Below are 22485 nucleotides of genomic sequence, written 5' to 3' on the forward strand. Positions count from 1 at the left end.
GAGCCTGAGCCAGAGGGCAGAGGGTCATCGTGGGCATCTCCCAGGGCATGTGCAATGTGTAACATCGACAGATATAGAACCCTGGAAATCTGAACAGTGATTTCATAGCTTGGATTCATGTCGTGGCATTTTGCTTGAATCAATTAACGAGCACAAGGCGGAAGGCAGAGAGCATAAAAAATCAAAAGGCATTTCGCAGTTCGTTATTCCCATTCGTTGCACATTTGTCTTGATGGATTTTTAAATTAAATTTAATTTGCAATTGCATTTTTAATCTGTTTGCAGTTGCTGCTGTTTGTAGTTGTAGTTGTAGTTTTAGTTGTAAATGTAGTTGGCTTTAATGGCCCCAAATGCCACAAAGTCTCGAAGCAAGAAACTCATTCGCAAGTCATTTGGAGAGTGGAGAAAACGGCATCGGCATCGGCATCGGCATCGATTTAGTAGAAATATTTTTGCGTGGCGTGCCCGTTTCAATATTTGATTTACACAGTAATTTGCCGTGGATACTGCAGCTAATTGGCATCATTAAGCGATCTGATCCAATCCCAATCATAATTGCGACCGATCATACTTTTTCTCCACTAACGAGCACCCAGAGCACTAACCCATCAGATCAGATCAAATCAGATGAGATGAGATCAGAGTAGAGTGCGGATGTGAGTATATATATAAATGCTTATCGCCATTGCTGGGCTGGCCGATAAGAAAGCGGAAAGCAGCAGCAAGCAGCACAGTCGCGGGGATGAGTCACAGGGCTGGCATCTGATAGATAAAACAGCTGCATGGCAACTACAACAAAACCAAACCAAACGAAACAAAAGAGCGATGACAATGTCGGGGTTCTACATCGAAATAGCAATAAGAAGAATTCTTCCACATCACTTCCACACACTCTCTCCGTCTCTCTCTCTCTCTCTCTCTCTTTGTGCTGTGGGCTGTGCATCTATGCTGTGCCAAGCAGATAAAACCGCCAAAGAAACGCGCGCGACTCGCGCCACTGACTCAGCGCGCGCGACTTGGCGACAAAGCAGAACGTGACGACATTGTGCCGTAAAACAGAGACAGATGATCGAGAAAGGTATGACGGGGGGTGGGAGGCAAAAGAAAAGACAACAGTGAATGAATAATACATAAAAAGCAGCAAGAAAAGTCATTTTAATTGGGGAAATTCGTTAAATTTGTGACTGATTGTTTTATCGGGGTGCACCAGGGTTCAAGTTGGTCACAAATAAAAGTTTTCCCTAGAAGCGGGAGGTCTTCGAATATGTCAAAGCTAGACTTGAGCTTATTGCAAGCTTTAGGTAAAGCGAAAATTGCCTCAGTGAAACATTTTAGGGATTCGTGTAAGCGAATTGACAAATTGGAAAATCAGTTTTTCTCTCCGAAATTGTAGGCATATTTGCTGCTGCATTTTCCCAATCTTTTGTAGGCACAAGGATCGACATTCGTTAATTTTATTTACTCATCATACAGATACACACTCACACAGGCACACGCACAGTACGCACACACAATCAGACAGTTTGGTAAATAGAGAAACAAAACGGAATGAAAGCAAACAAAATTGGAGGAGGCAAAGCCGACAGACAGACAGCAATGCTGCAAATTTGGCAAAATTATCGAAGTATCCGCCGGCATCGTTCCGTTCCCTCTCCCACAGGATCGAAAAATTACCTGGCTGAAAATTTAGCTTTGGGATTTTCCTCTTGGAAATTCGATTCGCATTCGTATTTTCGCATTCATTTTGCCAGTACAGAGACAGAAACGGAGGGGGGGCAAAAGCCAAAGAAAGCAGCAAATGCCAATTGCAAATGGAGCAAGGGAATCCACAAAAAGAGGCAGGGGGAAATCGCTCAAGCTAATTATGTGAATAAATGCGATTAAAACCGCAATAAACTTCCATTAGAGTATTCAACAATTATTAATAATAAATGCAGCAGCAAATACAGCCACAAAAGGGGTCCCAACCACTGAACGGGAATTGGGTACAAAAGTTCTCAAGAGCCACCCTCTGCACTCTATTGGTGGGTATCTCTTTCCATCTGCCACTCAGCCCTCCCATCACATGCTGCCACCCGAAAACTATACTTTTTTCGTACTCATACTCATCCCCCACCTCAGTCAACCATTTACATTTTCAATTACTTTGGCTCGACGAGCTTTCAAGTGACGGGCATTAGACACGCACCGCAACCCCACCCTACGCTCCCACCACACCAAAGATCAGATGAGCAGAGCGAGACGAGAGAAGGGAATAAAATATATAACGCATACGCATACACCAGATGTGACTAGGAATTGGTTTGAGGCCCAGTGAAAGATATTGAGAGAGTGAATTAAGTGAAGAAATTGCAAAAAAGAACAGCAAATGGAGCAGGCAATACTACTACATATGTATAATAAAACAAACTAACTTCCAATGGTCCAGAAGAAGAGCTAGAAGTAGACAAATTTTGAAAGCATTTGCCTAAAGCTACTCTGAAGGTTAGTCGATTGCAGCGTAAGGCAGGAGATGTTAACTTAATTTAGATGCGGATAAAACTGTGGAAAAAAACTGAAGCCTTAAACGTTCTCGAGTGAAGCTCTAAGGGGGGGAACTATGGTATGTAAATTCGTTGCAAATCGCTTGCTGAGCTTCCCTCTTTTGTTGTCATACGAGTGTGCACCAAAGGGGGTGAACTATGGGGCAACAAATAACACACAAAAATTACTTTATTATTTAGCGTGACAGTAGCCGCTCAATGGGGTAGGGTAGGAGGGACAGTGGACTGAATTCTCGTTTTTATTGATTTTTCTTGCGAGAACACGGAGAAGGAGTAAACTTTTTTTTAGCATGTTCTATTTCAAACGAATTTGTTGACGTCAATAGCTGTGTATCCATGTGGAAGAGTAGAGAGGGATTAAACTATGAAATCTAATATCGAGAGATTTTATTTCTTGTTCAACTACGAGAATTAACATCGGCAGAATGCAATTCCGGCCGAAAGATCATCACAATCACATCTGAAGGAAAGTCAGTGTCAATCATACTAAACGCAGATTTCCCAGCTCAACGATTCCACAATTCCCGACTGATCCCATTCCCCCCCTTCCTCTTGGCTAATCTCTTCAGCGTTTTCCGTTTTCCGCAGTCTGATTTCATGTTAAGGCCATAAAAATGTGGCAAATGTACAACAACTTTTCCGACCACTTGGCTGTTGTTGTGCTGTTGACCTCTCGCCCTGCAACTGGTCCTTCTCTCTCTCTCTCTCTCTTGAGCTTACTGCCCCCCTGTACTGGTGCTGGCTACTGCTGCTGGAAAAGTAATTAATTTGATAAAGTGGCCGGGCAAAACGTTTGTGGTGTTGGCAGGGAGCACGGCAATGTGGCACGGTATGGGGATGCCCAAGGTGTCGTTATGAGGGAGCGAGAATGAGGGACTTGTTTGGAATAGCAGACATATTTATGACTACACATGTGTATGCACTACACACATACACACATAGTTCTCTAGTGTCTGTGTGTGTCTGTGGGCCTGTGTGCGTGTAGGGGGCAACAGATTGTGCGTCCTGTTTGGGGGGCAGTTAATGAAATGAGTTTTGTTGTCAACGCGCGTGGGGAAACCCAGCAAAATGCCACTTGAAATTATTTTGTGTGTGACCAGAGCAACACAATTTAATGGAATTTGAAATGCTGTTAGTGCCGTTAGCCCATCTCCGTCGCCATCTCTCTCTCTCTCTCACTCTCTTTGGCAACAATTTACACTTGACCAAAGCTCGTTTTGCAAGAGTCCTATGACCGGCACTCTTGTCTGCCTTTGATGGAGAGATTTTTCAGTTGGGGCTTTTACATATTGCATGAATATATGTCTGAGCGAAGGGTGGAAAGGGGAAGGTGGGGGTGGGGGAGGTGGGGCCATGAAATTTAAACAAATTGTGCAAATACTTGGATTTTCACTCGCTTTTGATATGAGTCTCGGCCAATCCTACGTACGTACACCGGACTGCAGTCGGTGATAAGAAAACTTTGGCTACAACTGGCTAGGCAAGGACTATCCAGACTATCTCCAGATGCCCCAACAGGGGACGAATGGATAGCGGGGGATGGGTGGCGGTTGGCGGTTGGCGGCGGGCAAAACATTTTGTAAATCTTTTTGGCAAGGGCCATGGCCTCCAGTTGGAATCGCTTTTTATGCCATGGCAGCCTATAAATATGGGACGTGAGATGTTTGCAGAGCACACCGCCACCACCCACCCCCCTCCTCTTTCTCTCTCTCTCCTTCTATCTCTTACGGAGAATGAGAAGAAGAAGCAGAAGGAAAAAGAGTGCTGCGAAAAGTATAGCATACTTTTTCGCGTCCGCAAGGATTTGTTTTCTTTCTTTGGCGCTCTCTGGCTAAGTCGCGATTAGAAAAATTAAACTAAAAGAGAAAGAGAGAGAGAGCAAGCGGGAGAGTGGAAAGCGGCAACAGAACGAACACCAAATTATAGAAGATAAAATGCAGAAAACATAGCACATTCAGTGGTAAGGTACGAGAGAAGTGGAGGGACAACTTTACTCTTTGCGAATAATTTCCATTAAAATAGATTAAAAACTGAAATATTTATATAGACATATATCTGTGTGTGTGTGTGTGTGTGTGTACCCCCAGCCAATACGCCACATTCTGCTGATGCGATGCCCGGAGAAGGTGAAAGTATTAAAAGTACTTGCCACACTGCTCACCCTGCAGCACACTTGCCGCGACTCGTCTTCGTGTTATATGTAGCAGCTTACACCGGCATAATAATCAGGATGAAGATGGGAAACACACACGCACACACCCATATGTACATGTGGTAGTGGGGGATTGGAAGGGGATTGGGTTGGAAGCACACGCGCAAATATTAAATGTTATGCCAGGAAAAAGCAAAAATCGACGTAGCAGTTGAGGAGAATGGTTGAGGCATACCAAAAGGAGAGCAATCACTGCGGAAAAGTGGCCAGGCGGCAGCAGGCAAGGTAGCTAAAGACAGGAAGACGCAGACACAGCGAGACGCAGCACAGGAAACGGAAATACGAGAGTAAAATGCTGGCAAAGTGTGAATAAGCCTGAAGGACATGGCTGCCATAAGCTGGCCAGATAATCCCCGCAATCAAACAGGAAACTCGAATACAGACTAATACATGGAAAGCTTAAGCAAAAAGCTCACAAGCTTTAACAGCTAGAGCTTACCCAGAGAGGATCAAAATACGGCCCAAAGGTTTGTTGTTGGAAAAATTCACAAAACAAACAAAAGAGAGAGGCAAAAGGAAATCAAAATGAACTTTTGAATGATCAAAAACTTCTAAAGCCCAAAGCGGGATGTAATCAATGAATAGAGAAAAAGAAACAAAAAACTAAGTAGAGAGCCACTAAACGTAACCCCAAAATAACGCGGTCAAAGTTCATCATCAACTGTTTGCCCCCAAACCTCAGCCCATTCCTTCAGCTCCTTTGCGAACACCTGCAAATGGATGGGAAACGCAGCGAAAAACAACGAAAGAATATCAAATGAAAATATTACGAAATATCCAACAAAAACAAAAAAAAACACAGCGAGAGGAGAGAGAGCGAACCAGAGAGGGAAACATTTTTGAGCAAACATTTCGATGCGCCAAACAGAATCAGCGGCTTTAACGTACCGCCCCCCCTCTTCCCATACCTATCCGCCTACCCCGCCACCGGTAACTGACACGAATGGGAATATAAAAGGTAAATAATGTGACCTTTGAGAGCATCAAATGCGTTAGGTAATGGCAGGGGCCTAAAAATAAAAATGAAACCAGAAACTGAATCAGAAACTGAATCAGAAACAAAGACAAACAGAGAGAGAGAGATAAAAAGAGAGACAAAGTGGGGGGTAGGCAAGCGATGAGTTCAAATCGTTTGATGGGGCGAAGAGCGAAGGGGATGTGTATCCAAACAGGGAATACATGGCAACAATTCGTTGAATTATGAATTCATGAAAAAGGATAAAGGATAAAGAGGAGAAAGTACTTGAGAAAAACCCCACCAAACACCCCACTGGCAGCACACAATTCCCTCCATGAGCATTTCTCCTTGTTTTCTCTCAGTGTTCTCCTGTTAGTTGGCCATAAAAGTTCGTGCTCATAAATAGGTTCGCCGCTCTCTAAGCGAAATGGGGAAGGGGACTAAATTTATAGAGGTTAATCCCGTAATACTCGCACAGAGTTGTAGCCATAGCCAATGGGCATGGAAATAATCGAAAGAGAAAGAACAAAAAAAAACGATGTGAAGTTATGTGAAGACTTTACAGAGCATCTTTGTTGCCCACCCCCCTCCCAACGTCCATCAAAAGTGACTTTCCAGGATGTTTTTATTGCCTTGACGCGTGCGCATTGTCTGCTGCCGGTGCCGCTGCCGCTGCCTAGATCTATCTCTCTCTCTCTCTCTTTCTCTTTTGTTTGCGTTTCGAGGTTATAAATTATTTATTGTTTTTTGATACAACATGATTTCGATTTCGAACTGGAAGTGGAGTTTCGCTGTTGCTGTTGGCTTGGAACTGCCATTTGGCGATGGGATATGTGGGGTCGGAGTGAGGGTTGGCCGCATGTGTTACTCGTGTTCGCGCTACTTCATTAAGTCGCCCAGGGCAGGTCATAAAATCTGATATTACTCTCTCTCTATCTCTCTCTCTGTTTGGTACTCCTTCCTGGTACCCTGCCCCACCCAGGCAGCCATTCTGGCAAGTATAATTTCCGCACATTTTCACGTTTTGCACATTTCCGCTGCATACTTTTGTGCGCTCTGGCATTTTGATGACGCTTTTGGTCAGGGATCTCTCCATCTCCATCCACCCCATTTCTACCCACCCCTCACCCATTTTTATAGCACAATATTTTATACAAATTTGTTGGTTGTTGGCTGCTAGAACTACAGTTCTCGTGGCTGCTGTTGCTGTTGTTGTTTTTGTTGATTGCGGATTGTTGCTGGCATTTTAACGAGTTAATGCAGGGACATGCAAAATGGCCAACATTTTTGAATTCATTGAACTTTCGTCCTGTCCTGTCCTGTCCTGTCCTGTCCTATCCTGGCTGCTGTTGGGTTCACTTTGACTGCGTTTCATAAGGCAACTGCCGCTAGAAAAAGTATTCAGAATGCTCTGAAGCATTCCTCTGACAATGGAAGGTACATATGTGTATTTCTGGTTACCATTTCAATGGTACGAGAGTATCTCTATGTATCTCTGGATATTGTGTGCTCCTCCTTGCAGATCCTCCGTTTATTTTGATTGCAAATTCTTTTCTTCCATCTCCTCCAGTCTTCTCTACTTCGAAATCTCCCATTCGTCTCATTCTCCCATTCTTTTTGTCATATATTTTCGTGTACATTTTACACTTTGCCTGTTCATTTCATGCACTTAAGTGGTAATCACTTCCACCCCATTCCATGCCATGCCATTCTTCTCCACCTTCTCCATTATTATTATTATTATTATTATTAGTGGGCAAAGGGGGGAAGAAAAGGAGCACAACTCGTTGAATCCGATGCTGTTTTTGGCTTTTTGCAACCCTCTCGCTACTGTATTCGTCGTAGTCCCTGCCGCTTTTTGGGTACATTTTTAATGAGTCCTATGCAAATATATCGTTAGACTTGAGTGTGTATACGTGTTGTGTTGGCTTGTGTCTTGGACCTGATAAGCAGCTGAAGATGTGCCAAAGGATTTATTCCCCTTTGATTATGGCCCCCCAGCAGCTGGGAAGCCAAACAGCCTCAAAGGAACCAAAACTCCTCAAAGGTTCAACTGAAACTAGATGCTAATGTCCTCGGGCTTGAGAGGGAGCTGCTGCTCCACCATATCCAGTGGGCAGTAGAAAAAAAAAAAAAGCTTATAATAAACCCGCCCGCCGCCCACACCCCGAACAAATTTCAATCTCAATCGTCAACAAGTTTCTCCTGTCTCCCTAGCGGGTCTCGTCTCGTCTCTCGTCCCTCCATCTACTTCTTCTTTTGGCCACTCTCAACTTGCTTCAACTATTTTTATATGCACAGAGGTTAGACGGTGGTGGGGATAAACTGTGGCAGGGTGGCAGGGTGGCAGGGGCTGGGGTACTGCTGAGGGTTAATGCATGAACAAAATTCATGGCAAAACTTGAGCTGAATTGTGCTCGGAATGGGCTTGCTTGGACCGTTGCCGTGGCCGAAAAACGAAAACCGAACCCTTCTGCCAGAGCCGTGTCCTTTTTCGCCAACAAACCAAACAGCGTTCGCCTTCCTCTCTCTCTCTCCATTCTCTCTCTCTTCTTTTCCCTTTTCGTATTTTTTGGCTGCTTCTCTGATGAAAACTACTCAGCGACATGGAACTTAACTTAAAAAGTTTTGCACTTTCATTTTGTAAATGAAATGTAGTTGTTGCTGTTGTTGTAGCAGGAAAATAATTTGGTGCGGATAATGAATATGGGTTAGGTTGTGCCTCAGTGTGTATGTGTGTGGTGTGTGTGTGAGTGCATGTGGCTAGGGAATATTGCTTTTGTGAGAGGTGAGCACCCCTTTAGGCTGCTGCTGCTGCTGCTCCTCCACATGACAGCCGCTTAACAGGGACTGGCCCACAGGGGAGCGACTGAATGAATGCATGATTATACAATTCGGTATATTTATGTACATATGTATGTAAATGAATTACATTTATGATTCCTATTGTACTTTTGCTATGTAATAATAAACTATGCACAATTTAATATACTGCAATATACTTTCTGCATATTAGTTAATGAAATTCTTTCACAAGTAGAAAAAATGGTCAGACAGCTCATCAATGAAATGGTTTTCCTCCTGCTCTCTCTTGGAGTTGCCCACACAGAGGATCTGTGCAGTACAGTACAGAAAGAGGACACAACTGAACTTAGCCAGCCAACAGCGCCAACAGGGATATGGCCAGCAAAAGCAGAAGCAGCCACAGCGATTCATTTTCATTCATCGCCTTTTTTGGTCGCTTCATCTCTTACAGCTCTGCCCATGGCTCACGTAATGAAAATGGTGCACTCAACGGATATTGAGGGTGAACGAGCGAGAGCATTTCACACTGACGAGACGGCCGACACCATACGCCACTCGTTGTGGAAAGGACGAACTGAAGCCGAATGCCGAGAGCTGCCGGGCAATTTTCTGAACAGATGTGTGTGGTGAAATTAATGGACAGAGATAAAGTTGTGCTTGGAGCAAGGGGCTAAGGAGGGTTAAATGTCCAATGGCAGTGTGAGAGCACAGCCAGAAAGAGAGCAAACAAATAGACAGAGAGCGAGAGAGAGAGATAGTGAGCGAGTGAGTGGGAGGGTGGTAGGGAGGAAGTCAAAAGGTTCGTTTGCGTGGCTTGTTTGCCCAACATGATTTATGATCCGCAGCCACAGTGAAAACTGAGTGAAAAACTCCAAATTAAAAGAGAGATTGAGAGAGGGAGGGAGAGTTGAGTGAGTATTCGATTCACTCAAAGCTCTGAGAGCAACCAACCCCGAACAAGCATTTCTCTCTCTCTCTCTCACTCTCTCGGTGCGTGTGTCGTGTGTCGCTGCCTCGTTTCGGAACTTTGTGGAAAAGCCGTTGACTTCGTTACGCTGATAATTCAAATATTCATGGAAATTTACATACGTGTCAATGGTATTAAGTGGCGTTATATTACGGGATGGCATGGGATGGAATCGGCTGCCATCTGGGCCTTGGGGCAAAGTCCGTCAGAGTGCCAATTAACCGTGGGGATACCCCTTATTACGCCTACGCGTAGTACTAGGAAAACTTGATTGATGTCGTGGATCTCGACTCACCTGAATGCCGTGCGCTCCTCCACCCTGCTGGCTGATGTGCAGCTGCTGCGTCTGCTTCATCTGCAGCGTTGTTGTGGTCGCCTGCTGCTGCGCCGCATTGCCACCGGGCCCGGCATTGGGATTGTTCTGCTGCTGTCCATTGCCGCCACGCTGCTGCTGCTGCTGGGGACCACCCTGTGGGCCGCCACCCTGCTGCTGCTGCTGATTCTGCTGTTGCTGCTGGGGCAGATTTCCGGGCTGCTGCTGCTGCTGCTGGTTGCCATTGGGACCGCCACGAGGCGGACAGTTGAGGAAGTTGGCGGCGGCAGCGGCGGCGGCTGCAGCATTTGCATTTTGATTGCTGAAAGGCGAGTACTGCTGCTGCTGCTGCAATTGCTGCTGTTGTTGTGGCACCTGTTGCTGCTGCTGCTGCTTGCTGAAGTTGGGCACACCCCCCATTTTGGGGCCATTCGGGTTGGGGTGCTGCTGCTGCTGTTGCTGGTGATGTTGTTGCTGCTGCTGCTGCTGTTGCTGCTGCATGGCCTGCTGCTGCTGCAGGCGCTTGAGATCGAAATCGTTTTGAGAGGAATAGAAGAGCTCCTGCTTGATGTCCAGGTAGTTCTGCTGGACATTCATGCCCGGACCGGGACCGGCGCCTGGCCCAGGACCCTTCTGGTGGAACTGCGGCGGCAGATGCTGCTGCTGAGGCTGCTGCTGCTGCTGTTGTTGTGGGGCATTGGGACCCAGGCCAAAGTCGTTGGGAAATCCACCCCCATAGTCGTTGTAGCGGCCGGGCTGACCCTGACCAGGGCCCCCCATCATCTGGCCATGCTGCTGCTGCTGCTGTTGGGCCTGCTGCTGCTGTTGCTGGGCCTGTTGCTGCTGCTGCGGCTGCATGCCATGCGGGGGACGGGGAAAGCCACCCATGCCGCCCATGGCACTCTTGTGCTGATGCTGCTCGGCCATCTGCTTGAGTGTCTGGGCGGCCAGCGGATGCTCCGACATGAGATTTCCGCCACCAGAAGCTTGTCCTCCGCCGCCTCCGCCTCCTGCACCAACCACGCCACCGTTGGGGCCATTGGGGAAGCCGCCGCCACCAACACCAACACCGGCGCCGCGCATCTTCATGGCCTGATTATCCATGCCCATTCCGACGCCAAAGCCCCCAAAGCCATGCCCCAGACCGCCCTCAGACTTCACATTCAGGCTGTTGATGAGGTCCTGGGCATTCGGGGGCTCCACCTTGATGCCGTCCTCCGTCTTGATGTCCAGTAGCGGCTTCTCGTCGAAGCCGTCGAGGAAGCTGGGATTGAAGTCCTGCAAATTGTTGATGAGATCCTTGAAGGTGTCGTTGTTCTCCGAGTTGTCATCGCCCAGGAGATCGGGAAAGCCGGGAAACTGGCCATTGCCCCCGTCCTTGTCCAACGAGCCTAGGTCGGGGAAGTCGTGGTCGGGCTCCCGCTTGCACTCCACCAGATTGGCCAGATTGCCGAGGGCCGACTTCTGTTGTGCGGACATCATGTTGGGTCCCATGCCCATTCCGACGCCGACTCCAAGGCCACCGAGTCCGCCACCGCCGGGTCCCTGGGCCATTCCGCCAGGACCCCCGCCACGCCCATTATTGCCGAGGCCACCCAGTCCGCTGCCTTGTTGGTGCTGGTGTTGTTGGTGTTGTTGGTGCTGCTGCTGCTGTTGGTGTTGTTGGTGTTGCTGTTGCTGCGGATGATGTTGCTGCTGCTGCTGCTGATCGCTTCCGTTGTTGCCACCTCCTCCGTTTCCACCACCACCGCCACCACCACCACCGCCGCCGCCCACACCTGGTTCGCTCTTCACTGAGGTGTTGGTCAGGGCCTTCACTGTGACATTCGTGCTAATCTGCTGCGGCTGCGAATTGGCCGCAGAGGTCGTGAACTCCAGCTGTTGGACGATTTCCACTGAGAATTTGGTTAGATTCTCAGAGCCGTTGTTGTTGCTGTTGCCGCTGTTGCCGGTGTTGTTGCTGCCACTGTTGCCGTTGTTGTTCCCATTGTTGTTGGCATTCGAGCCGTTGTTGTTGTTGCTGTTGCTATTGTTGTTGTTGTTGTTGGGCAACTTATGCGGCGGCTCAAAGTTCTCGGCGCCATTGTCAACATCCTCCGCTGGTCGTTTAAGGAATTTTTGTTGCTAAAAACGGTAATTAAAAAGGGACGAGAGAGACATAGAAAATGGATGAGTTAGGCTCGTTGATAATTGTTAATAAATAAATAAATAAATAATAAAATTAATAGAAATGCTTTTCGATTTTCCGAAATATATTTTAAAGGTTTATTCACATGCTATTGCTGTGAAAACTTCTGTTAATAAAGTAAGCGGATAGATATAGATATACGACGGACGGACTCCCTTAAAAATAAAACTTTGGCTATATAAATTTAAATATATTTCCGAAATTGGCTGGCTTTATATTATTTATATTCAGTTAGTTGCACAACGCTTACCCAAATATTCATAGATAGTTCGTTTATGGTTTTTTCGTTGGGTTTAGGCAAAGTTCAGTTTAGTATTGAGTAAGTTAGACATTCACAGTCAGTGGCGATATTTGGACACGCTTCGTTATAGATTTATGTATATACGCCGATGTATAGCAGCTAAGATTGGAGTTTGAGTTTTGAGTTTTGAGTGGCGCGTTCTTAAAGATTCGATCCGAGTGGTTCGTGGAGAGATTTTAGGCTTTAGCCTGACGACAGTACATACAATGTCGTACAGTGCTGGTGGTGTTGGGCAAGGGCGTCGACAGTGTTGGATAGCAATGTCGACTGTTTTGCATTTTGTTGCGTTTGCTTCGTGGGCGCATTGGGCTTTTGAATTTTTTGTTGTTGTTTTATTCGTTTTTGGTTTTTGTTTTTGGTTTTCTTTACAGTTTACAGATTCTTGTCTTTTGTTCTTTCGATTGTAATTTGATTTTCTCAGCTGCAGCACACACACACACACACACACACAATAAAGAAATTATTCAGATACACTCGTTTTGCATGTACACACACACATATGTATGTATGTAGGTTTTTTTCGAGAGCCACAATTCGATTAACACTCTGGACAAAAGCTCGACAACAATAGCAACAACAACAGCAGCGCTGACTTGGCAAAAGTAATCAAAAGAAATTCACTTCCAGAGACGTGCACAAATTATTGAAAGTCTACAACAAAAGCGACAGCGACAGCAGCAGCGACATTTTGTTGAAAATCGCAAGTGCAGAGCCCGCGCCAATAGCTAAATCCACTTAAGTCCACCATTCCGACTAGGTGATACCCACTACTTCGAAATGGTAGTTGCTTTTGGTTTGGTTACGGTAACATAAATATCGCCAGCTACTATTGGAAATATCTTAAAATATAGGCAAATCAAATTCCATAACACCCGAGTACAGGGTATAAGCATAAGAGCGGCCGAGCTGGTGCGAGAGAGGGGCTAGAGCAGCAGCAGCAGCAGCAGCAATAACATAAAAGCCAAAGACACTTCTAATCAGTGGCGTGGCAGAGGGGGGCCGGCTCGGTCGCCGCAGCGCAGCTCTCTGCGAGCAAAAACAAAAAAGAAAGAGAACAAGAACAAGAACAAGAGCACAGGCAACTGTATTTGTGCATGGTTCCCGCTGAAGCAGGCGCCGACACATTTGTTGTTGCTTCTGTTCTGTTTTCTGTTTTACTTGTGCGCCGCTCGCTTGTTGCCTGGCCTGCGTTCTGCCTGCTGTTCTGTCTGCAGATAGATCCAGGGCACATCGAGCAGAAGGTAAGGCACAATACTCTTTGCCTTTTGCGTGTAGTACGAAGAATGCAATGGAGAGATTTCACCCAGAGAGCGGGGCACTGCCTTAGCCTTCCATTTCATATGCTCCGAGCGGAACAAGATAAGAGAAGAAAGAAGCAGGAGGAGGCGGGGGCGGGGTGGCAAGCAACGCTAAAAAACAATCACATTTAAATCAGAATGTGTTTTCTTTTCAGTTTTATTTTCTTTACCCCCAACCGACTGACCGACCAGACCATCAAAAGGCGCGCGCGCGACTTTTTCTGTTTATTCTGCTTTTAATTAATGCAAAATGTATACAAAATAACCGCGAATAGGCGCTGCTCCCTGCCCCGCAGCAACATCAACATGTGAGTGAGGGAGGTCGCAAGGTGTGCGTGTGTGTGTGTGTGTAGGCGATTGGGCAGTATGGGCGGGCGTCCGCAGTGTGGAGAACTCACAAGAAAAAGAGAAAAAGAAGTTGCAGCAGCCGCAACTGAAGCTGAGAACTCTGATGTAAGTTCAAGGAAAGTTTCGAAATGCATCGAATAACAAAATCATCCACTCGTCGCGTCTCTGGGCGGGGTGTGCGGGGAAGGAAGTGGGGCAACACTGCACTATGACAGTGTTAAGAAGTCCGGAATTGTGTAACTCAGGTCTGTTCATGAATGCACTCACAGATGTACATAAATGATTACCTAAATAGAGCAAAAAATTAATGCAAAATCGTTGCCCTCATGAGTACACTCGCTGAGTGAAATGAATAACCCAAAATATATCTTCTCCCATATGAATAACAAATTCGAATCCCATTCATTATGCATTCACATTAATGCACACACACACACACAGCATTCAACTCTAATGAGTTTATGACGCTTTACAACACTCAAAATGCGTTGCACACACACACACACACACAAGATTCTGTGTCCAGTAGTCAACCCTCTCCCCACTAGACTCTCGCATACCCTTCCTTCGATACACGCGCCAACAGTTTTCCCATTCGCCAAAGCTCATTATGAATAAATGACGTTTCATAAATTTGTTTCCCTGCCTCTTCACCACTGCCCATCTATCATTCACTCTCACTCTGTCTCTCTCTCTCTCGAAATATCTAGCCCCATCTTTTTCTTGCTTGCTGGGCTGGCGGCTGGCTAGCTGACTGGCTGGCTGCTGTACGAGTGAGTATCTCTGTTCTGGCATCTATGTAGCGATGGAAACGTGACACAAAGAATGCAAACCTGCGTTGACCACAGCGGTAAAGGGTAAGGGCGCTGGGTGGGCGAGTAAACAGTGGCAAAATGTGAAAGAGATAGCTGTGCACAGTGGAAGAGAGAATCACAGAGTGAGTGAGACGTAACATCTCGGAGAGAATGTTCGTTCAAGCAGCTCACACAATTTACAAACTTAAAAGTAATTTAGTTTTTTACGACTCCACTGCGGTAATAAAAATGCTTTGGCCCCCCCCACCCAACAATCTATTGCCATCTCTTTCACCTATAACTATAACATAGCTGTAGCTGTACCCTTTACAGCCCCAAACCCCAACCCCCCAACCTCCAATTCTCTCCACCTCCTTCACACTGCACATTTACATTTATCGATGTCCCCGTCTCCTGCGTCGAGCTCTTCTCTTTTTCAGTGCCTTTTTTAGTGATTCGTTGGGGAGGAAGGCTAGGGGCAGGTCTGATAACTTTGTTCGTGGGTCTCGTCTCTTGTCTAGGGTATGTCTAACCGAAAACGAGGCGGGATAGAATGTGGGCGGGGGGGGTAATAGTAGGAGTTATAATGGTGTGAAAAGTTGAATATGCTCAGAGCGATGGAAATCAAGACATGTGGAAATTATTCGGTTATGAATGCAGCTTCATCGATTAAATATAGCGTATATCGATTATTGATCAATTCTTTACACCTGTTCTTCTTCTTCTACCTTTTCCAAGTAAAATTCCCAACAATTTCTTGTATGACATTTTCATGTTCTATTTGGTAGTCAAAAAGAAAGCCAAACATTTTACAGCTTATGACTCGTTTCTCTATCTCTCAGTCTCTGTTTTGTATCCCTGTCTCGCTCTTTCTTTAATATATGTGGTTTTTTTTTCTGTTTGCTTTAAGCGCAAATGAAATAAAGCAACAGAAATTATGCCGCGAACCTTGACACATTAAAAATAAAGCAACAACAACAGTCAAAGCGCGTGAGCAAGAAGACGTCGTCGCTGCTTCCTCTGCTCTCCATCTCTCTCTCCTCTCTCTCTCTTTTCCTCAGACAGTCAGTACATTTGTTTGCGTGTAAAAATAAAATGTGGAAAAGCTTCTTTCCACATTGACGACGCTCCACCGTTCATTTCATTTCAGTTGAGTTTCTGGTTTCTGTTTTTTGTGTGTTTTGTTTTCGGTTTTCGTGATGCCAATCCACAAACAAAAGCGAGCGTCCAACGCGTCGTATGATTAATGCGAATTAGTGGCCAAAGCGAGAGTCCCAACACTCAACAGTCTCTCGAACACTCCACCAGCGACGAGCACTCGCCAGAAAAAGACCACCACCCAAAACGGAAATCGTCTCGTTCCGTTCCGTCTCCCCGGTAGCAGCAGCAGCAGCAGCAACAACGAAAGAAAAACATCAAATGATTCGTGGAAAGCCTTCGAATCGGATTCGTGTTGATGAGCTTGTTGATTACTGTGGAGGTGGGCAGGTGGAGTGCTGAGAGAGTGGCGGTGCCCCCGGGGAAAAGAGCTGCGTAAGCCGATAGTAAATATCGTTGAAGAGAATCCAGTATGAATTCGACAATTGATTCCTATCGATGGCTCGACAATATTATGATAACTACCGAGTGTAGATCGAGGTGCACAGCTCATATCGAAAGATGTTTCGTCTGCAGAAATCGATAACAGTAGGAAATTTCCATAAGAAACGTCCTATTTCATCTCTCTCTCTCTCTCTGCTTATCTCCATTTCTTGCTGCTCCTTTCGCCATCACCTTGCCATTTCAAAATAATTAATGAAGAATGTACATTTTAACGAGCGCTCAAGTGTCAGCCATAATACCATAGCCGAACCTCCACTCCACCCAAATCCCTGTCCGTGTTGCTGTTTCAGTTTCTGTTCCACTGCCATCAATTAATTCCTGGCCATTTCTTAACCCGTTTCGTTCCTCTTTACCCACTCTACATATTGCACCGAACACACATGGCGTATGCGTAATGTTTTGGCCTTGTTTAGCAGTCTACTCCCTGCACTAAACTCTCACACACACACACCACACACACACACACACTGCCCCTCCGAATACCCTCGTTAGCTCGCATTACATTTTCCATGCTATTAATTTGCTGTGCACATTATTAAAAAATAAAAATAAAAAAACAATCGCCCACAAGAGTATGAGAAATATGGAAGAAAATTATAAATCATTATTCAACTCATTTAATGGGAAATGATGTTGGCCGAAAATTAATTAAACAACAGTAACAGCAGCAACAGCAGCAGCAACAATTGCAATAAAAGTAAGATTAATGTAAGCCAAAACGTTAAAGTCGGAGGAGAGCGGCAGAGTGTCAGCAGGGCAGCAACAATTTCCGCATTGCCAAAAGGCTAACCACAGGGTATATTAAATAGAAGGTAAGGCAGTCCGAGAAGAGCTTTGGGTAACTTGAAAAATTTGAGAGAGAGAGAGAGAGTCAATCTGTGGGCTAAGCCAGATTTTCCAATTGAGTTTCTGTCTGCGGCTTGTTGCTCGGTTCCAGCCAATTGTTACTGTTATTGCTATTGTCGCTCTTGGGCCTGAGAAATTCTTATACGTATATACGTAGCTGTTGTCGTTGTCCCTTACCATTCCCAATTTCTCGCATCATAGTCGAATAATTGAAGGCGGAGATGGTAGAAATTCGACTACTCTACAGATAAATAGTATATAACAAATTTATTTACCCATGAAGATGCAAATGGAAGATCATTATATGAACTAAAAAAAAATATAAATACAGTAGTAGATGTCTAACAGTTGGGAAAGACATTTCCAAAAGTGCTATAACAGAAGGTACCTCTGGAAATCTTCGGATTTATTATTCCTTAAACCCATTCAAGATAAATTGTATGCGTAAGATGCATTCCCTTTGCCTGTTTGCCCACAAATTTGCATAATTTTTAACCGCTAGTCAATCCAATTGTTCCCACCAACACACACAGAAGAGAATGAATAAATGAATCCACCCGAATGAATCAACGAGTATGCATGGATAAAGTATAATTGCAAATGTGTTCTACTTCATGGCACTGTGAGCATGCCCCACATTTGGTGAGGGCATAACAAACGACCAATTTCTCACTAGGATCTGTGGCCTCCTCCTCACTTCTTGGCCCCAAAAGCCTCAAAGCAGCAGCCACTCACTCATAGAGTGTACTCACACACTCGCAGGGAAATCAAACAGAAATTTAAATGATTTTCTCTGCACACTTTCGGATTAAACAAAACTGTTCGCTTTGATATTTTAGCAGGCCACTGAACATATACATTTTAATTTATTCACTATGTTATGGAGAATGAATTTCAGCAGGAAAACGGAATTTGCTATGTACTATATTCCCCTCATTTATTTTACTTTAATGTAATTAATGTTTTTAATAGAGCGATAGAAATAGAGATAGAGATACAGGCGACAGGCACTTTTTGGTCAATTTTCCTGTTGATTTATTTAGAAAATTTGATTTATGTATCTTAATTCTGGCCGTTTTTAAGTCTTATACAGTCTGCACATAATAAATTTGCATTTGCCATGCATAATTTCACACAAACACACATGAGCCAGGAGACAAGACAAGTGAAGAAACAAATGTCAAATAAATAATTCAGATAATTCTTCCCTTATTCTGAATAAATATGTATGTATATACATGGGGACGCAACCTCCGCACAGATCGTTGCACCAAAAAATATCAATTTCGTAGAATTACTGAGCTTATCTCACAATATTTTAAGAGGAATATATGTATGTGTACATATATATTCTGCATAATTATATCACCGGAATATTATCCATTCATTTGTGGAATTGTGTCTGTACAATAATTCAATCATAATTATTCGTAATTTTCCGATCATGCTTAAAATCAATATTTGCCCTGTCCATGGAAGTGATCATTTTTCCTCGATAAGTTTGTATTTTTTTTGTTTGTTTTATATTTATTAAAAGATTTTTAATGTTATTTATGGATGATTTCTCAATTGTTTTGCATAATTTTTACAAACACATCTTTATTTTTATTTACCAATGGTTTTTTATTTCACTCTATTTTTTGTTGTTAAATAAATGAAAATGTTTAAAGTTTATTTTGTACTTTAGCACAAATATTAAATATTTCAGTTGATGTGTTTAATTCTTGAATATTCTTTAGTATTGTTGCTGTTTTAATTCATTTTTTTGTTAACACTTTTTAGTATTTGGCCTGCGCCTGATGCCACTTAATGTTGCTGTTGCTGCTGGTAGTGCTGTCATTGTTGCTGCTGCTTTTTATCGCTGAGGAAACGAACCGCAATGAAAACTACACGCGCACAACAAAAAAACCCACAGCTTTTCTTTTGCTTTTGCTGGTGCTGCGGCTATTACTGCTTCTACTGCCACTTGCCACTGCTGCTGCTGCTGCTGCTAGTGCTGCTGCTGCTTGGGGCTGCTGCTTGGGTGTCGTGCGCCGTTTGGCAGTCGGTTGAGTACTGGCACGAGCCACTGTCAGCGAAGCCCCAAACGGCTCGAACACGACCCCAACGAGCGACAGCGACGGCGACGGCAACGGCAACGGCGACAGCGACGCCGGCAGCGAGAAAGTTTGCGTTTTGCATTGTTGCAGCGACGCTGACGGGCGCTCTGCCTGAGTGTGCCTGTGTATCTGTGTGTGTGCTTGCGTGTGGGGGTGACTGTCAAGCATGTGTATGTTAGCCTTAACAGCGGACTGTTGATAAGCCTGCGACTCTGCTGCTGCTGCTGTAACCATGTTGCATGTCAGCCGCCTGCCTCTCTCGGTGCTCTCGCTCGCTCGCTTTGTCGCTCGTTTCGGCTTTCATGTTGAAACCAATTCGTTTGTCATTTGTTTAATGACACAAATATTTGTACAAAGTGTTTGCATTTATGTATGCCGCGACCCAAGCGATGGATGCCAACCTGTACGGGGCCCGGGCCCGGCCCCTCCACCATTCCACTGCTTGCCGGCATTTTCAATTTCCATTTTTTTTTTTTTTGCTTGGCGTCGTAATAATTTTTGTCGTCATGAAAGTTTTCCCCTCCTAAAAACTTGAGCTATCAATTTGATTGCCACTAATAGACTAATAATAATCCTAATAGTAATACTAATGCTCATAATGCGAGCATTTGTCCTCTCCTTTTGGATGTGGATGTGGCTGTGGCGGCTGGCTCTCAGGCAAATTGAATTGCCTTCCATTTGGAGGGCTGTTAAATTAGGTTGAGCCTACAAGGACACTTGACTCCCGTCCTCCCCATTCCGTACACTCGCAAACCAACAAAAATGGAAACCCTTACAAAAATTGGACAGCTTTTCTCCAGCACCTCAGCACCTCAGCCCCTCAACCCCTTAACACCACTCCACTCTTCGGCAGCAACAGCAACAAAACAACAATATAAACAAGTAAGTAGAAAAATGGTAAGATACCCGACTACAAGATACCCTATCCTACAGTTGCCCAAGGCATTGGTGCGCTGCCTAGATCTGATCTGACTGCAAAAATCAATCAATAAAAGCTTTTGATTTTGAACGAATTTAAAATCGAACCGAATATAGATAGAGTTCATACGCTGAATGAACCCAAAATACCCTTTGTGCAACACGAGAGTACCAGGTATAACAACTAAATAAGGAAGTGACACCGGAAACAGGCAGCGACGTCAGCGTCGGCAGCGACGCGTGGCGGAATGCGCAAAGGAATGCGAGGAAAGGAGAAAGGGGCCGAGAAGCTTGGAGAGCCTGAAGCTTGGAAGAGCAGGATAAAGTTGTTTGAAGGAGAAGGCGTTAACAGTAGCCCACGGGCAAGGATTGACTCAAAATTGAGTGGAACGAGAATGAGAGAGACAACGAGCGAGTAGCACCATCCTCCATCCATCCATCCCCCCATCCATCCATCCATCCTTCCTCTCTCGTCCGCGTTTTCTCTTTGTTACGCTGGCTCTCCTCTCACTCGGTTACAAGCCAACGACACCGGCCGGCTGAAACTAGTTAGAGCCCACCACCAACAACCCTCAATTCTGGCCACAGCTCTGCTCGCTGTACCTCCACCTCCTCTCATCCTGCCACACACTTTGCAGCTTAACCTATAAAAATTCCGCAATAGCAACAGCAACAAATAGGAACAACACTGCGGATGAGAATATGTTTACTTTGCTCTCGTCGCTCTTTCGCTCTTTACTCTTTTGCAATGTCTGGGCGCCTGTTACACACGCAAAGAAGTTCCCAACACACATGCACACACTCACACACACGCACACGCACACTGTTAGAGTGGTTCTGTTACGATTGCGTTGTTCTGCTGCTGCTGCTGCTGCTGCTACTACTGCTGCTGTTGCGCTGTCGTCTCTGTTAGTGGTGTACGTACATTTGTTTGATTTTGGTGTGATTATGCCAAAGCCAGCGTCAGCGTAATCAGCGACCATGGAGGGCATTCGGCGGTGTATACCAACGGCAACAAAACAACACTGGCAACGGGCACTGCCACTGGCAGAGCAGGGCCCCCCCCATTAGCAAATCCGAAGTTCTAATACACTTGATGGGAATGGAATTTTGTATTAAGTGCAAACAAATCTTGCCTACATATATACAGGTCTTGGCTGCCTCCTGTCCTGCCTGCTGTCTGCACATTCAGTTAAAGGGAAGTTTGATTGTAAAATTGGACTCTTTGAAAGACTTTTTATCCATAATCTTAGTGACAGGTTAGTGTATCCAACGATATACATATGCTTGTATTTATTTGTTGCTCTGCTGTTGCCGTTGGTTCTGTTGCTTCGACGCTGTTTGGCCGTGTCGTAAAAACTCATTGCCAGTTTGGGGCGTCGCTCAACTGGAAATGTGGCCAGGCCCGAGAGCCAGCGGCTGCTGCAGGTGTCTGTCTAACCAAGTCTACTAGTCATCATCTAGTATATGCATATGTATCTATGTATGTATATATGTATGTATGTATATAGGTATACATCTACCCGTATGTAATTGCGTTGAGCATTTCTTTGTGATGCTTAATTAGCAGCTGGCACAGCCTGTTTTTCACTTTTGAGGTTTACAAATGATGCTCGATGTGGCAGTGGCAAAACTACATACAATACAGCTAACAAAGTACATTCATATATATTTTCCACACAATTTCAAGGCCCAAAAGACAATTACCACATCAAAATATACATATAAAACATTGAAACAATTGCTCTAGTTTGCTCTTCTCATCCTTTCTTTTCTACAGATCGTCAGACCGCTGAATGGGATACTGGTGGTAGCGTATGGTAAAACCGTTAAAGTTGTGTGCCGGTATCTCCTTGGTGGGCGTAAACTCGGCCCGCTCGATGATGGAGCGCGGACTGCCAAAGTTGAGGAGCCAGAACTTCAGCTCGTTGACCTTGGACAGGGTGCCCTCCAGCTGGCCCTTGACCGTGCCCTCGTCGGTGTTCATCACCCAGCCACGGACATTGTTCACTGTGGCCAGATCGCGCGTTTGTTTGCGCAAGCGTACACCCTGCACTTTGCCGAAGATCTCAAAGCCGCAGGAGAAGATCTGGTCCGATAATTTCAGCATTCTCGTAAACAAAAAAACAAACAGATTTTTTTTTTGTTGAAAGTTTTGTGTTGTCGGAACTGAACAATTTTCGATTTTAATGCTGGGGTCTGTTGGGGATAACGAGTACTGGGGCAAGGCACCCTGTACAGAATGGGATCTAGGCAGGTTTGTCATTTTCAGTCAATACTTTTTAGTAATTTT

The 22485-nt window shown here is 45.1% G+C and overlaps 2 protein-coding genes across 4 annotated transcripts in view; both read right to left on the reverse strand.

Moving 5' to 3' along the window:
* LOC111080920 (neurogenic protein mastermind) overlaps window positions 1-22485 on the reverse strand; it is a 65206-nt gene that overhangs the window by 8143 nt on the left and 34578 nt on the right. For 2 of the 3 annotated variants that reach the window (XM_041593127.1, XM_041593128.1), the window contains exon 3: window positions 9781-11922. In XM_041593127.1, coding sequence (XP_041449061.1) covers window positions 9781-11922 — 2142 coding nt within the window. Of the gene's footprint in view, window positions 1-9780; window positions 11923-12236; window positions 12701-22485 lie in introns of those variants that run through there. The other variant, XM_022376775.2, reaches the window with a different exon arrangement.
* Window positions 21842-22395, reverse strand: LOC111080295 (acylphosphatase-2). Its single transcript, XM_022375808.2, has one exon. The coding sequence runs from the start codon at window positions 22300-22302 to the stop codon at window positions 21967-21969; it is 336 nt and encodes a 111-aa protein (XP_022231500.1). The 5' UTR covers window positions 22303-22395; the 3' UTR covers window positions 21842-21966.

The sequence above is a fragment of the Drosophila obscura genome, unplaced genomic scaffold, assembly GCF_018151105.1.
Source record: "Drosophila obscura isolate BZ-5 IFL unplaced genomic scaffold, ASM1815110v1 contig_186, whole genome shotgun sequence".
NCBI lineage: Eukaryota > Metazoa > Arthropoda > Insecta > Diptera > Drosophilidae > Drosophila > Drosophila obscura.

Coding starts and splice junctions, on each gene's coding strand:
- LOC111080295 (XM_022375808.2), bottom strand. CDS start 22,302: ATGCTGAAATTATCGGACCAGATCTTCTCCTGCGGCTTTGAGATCTTC.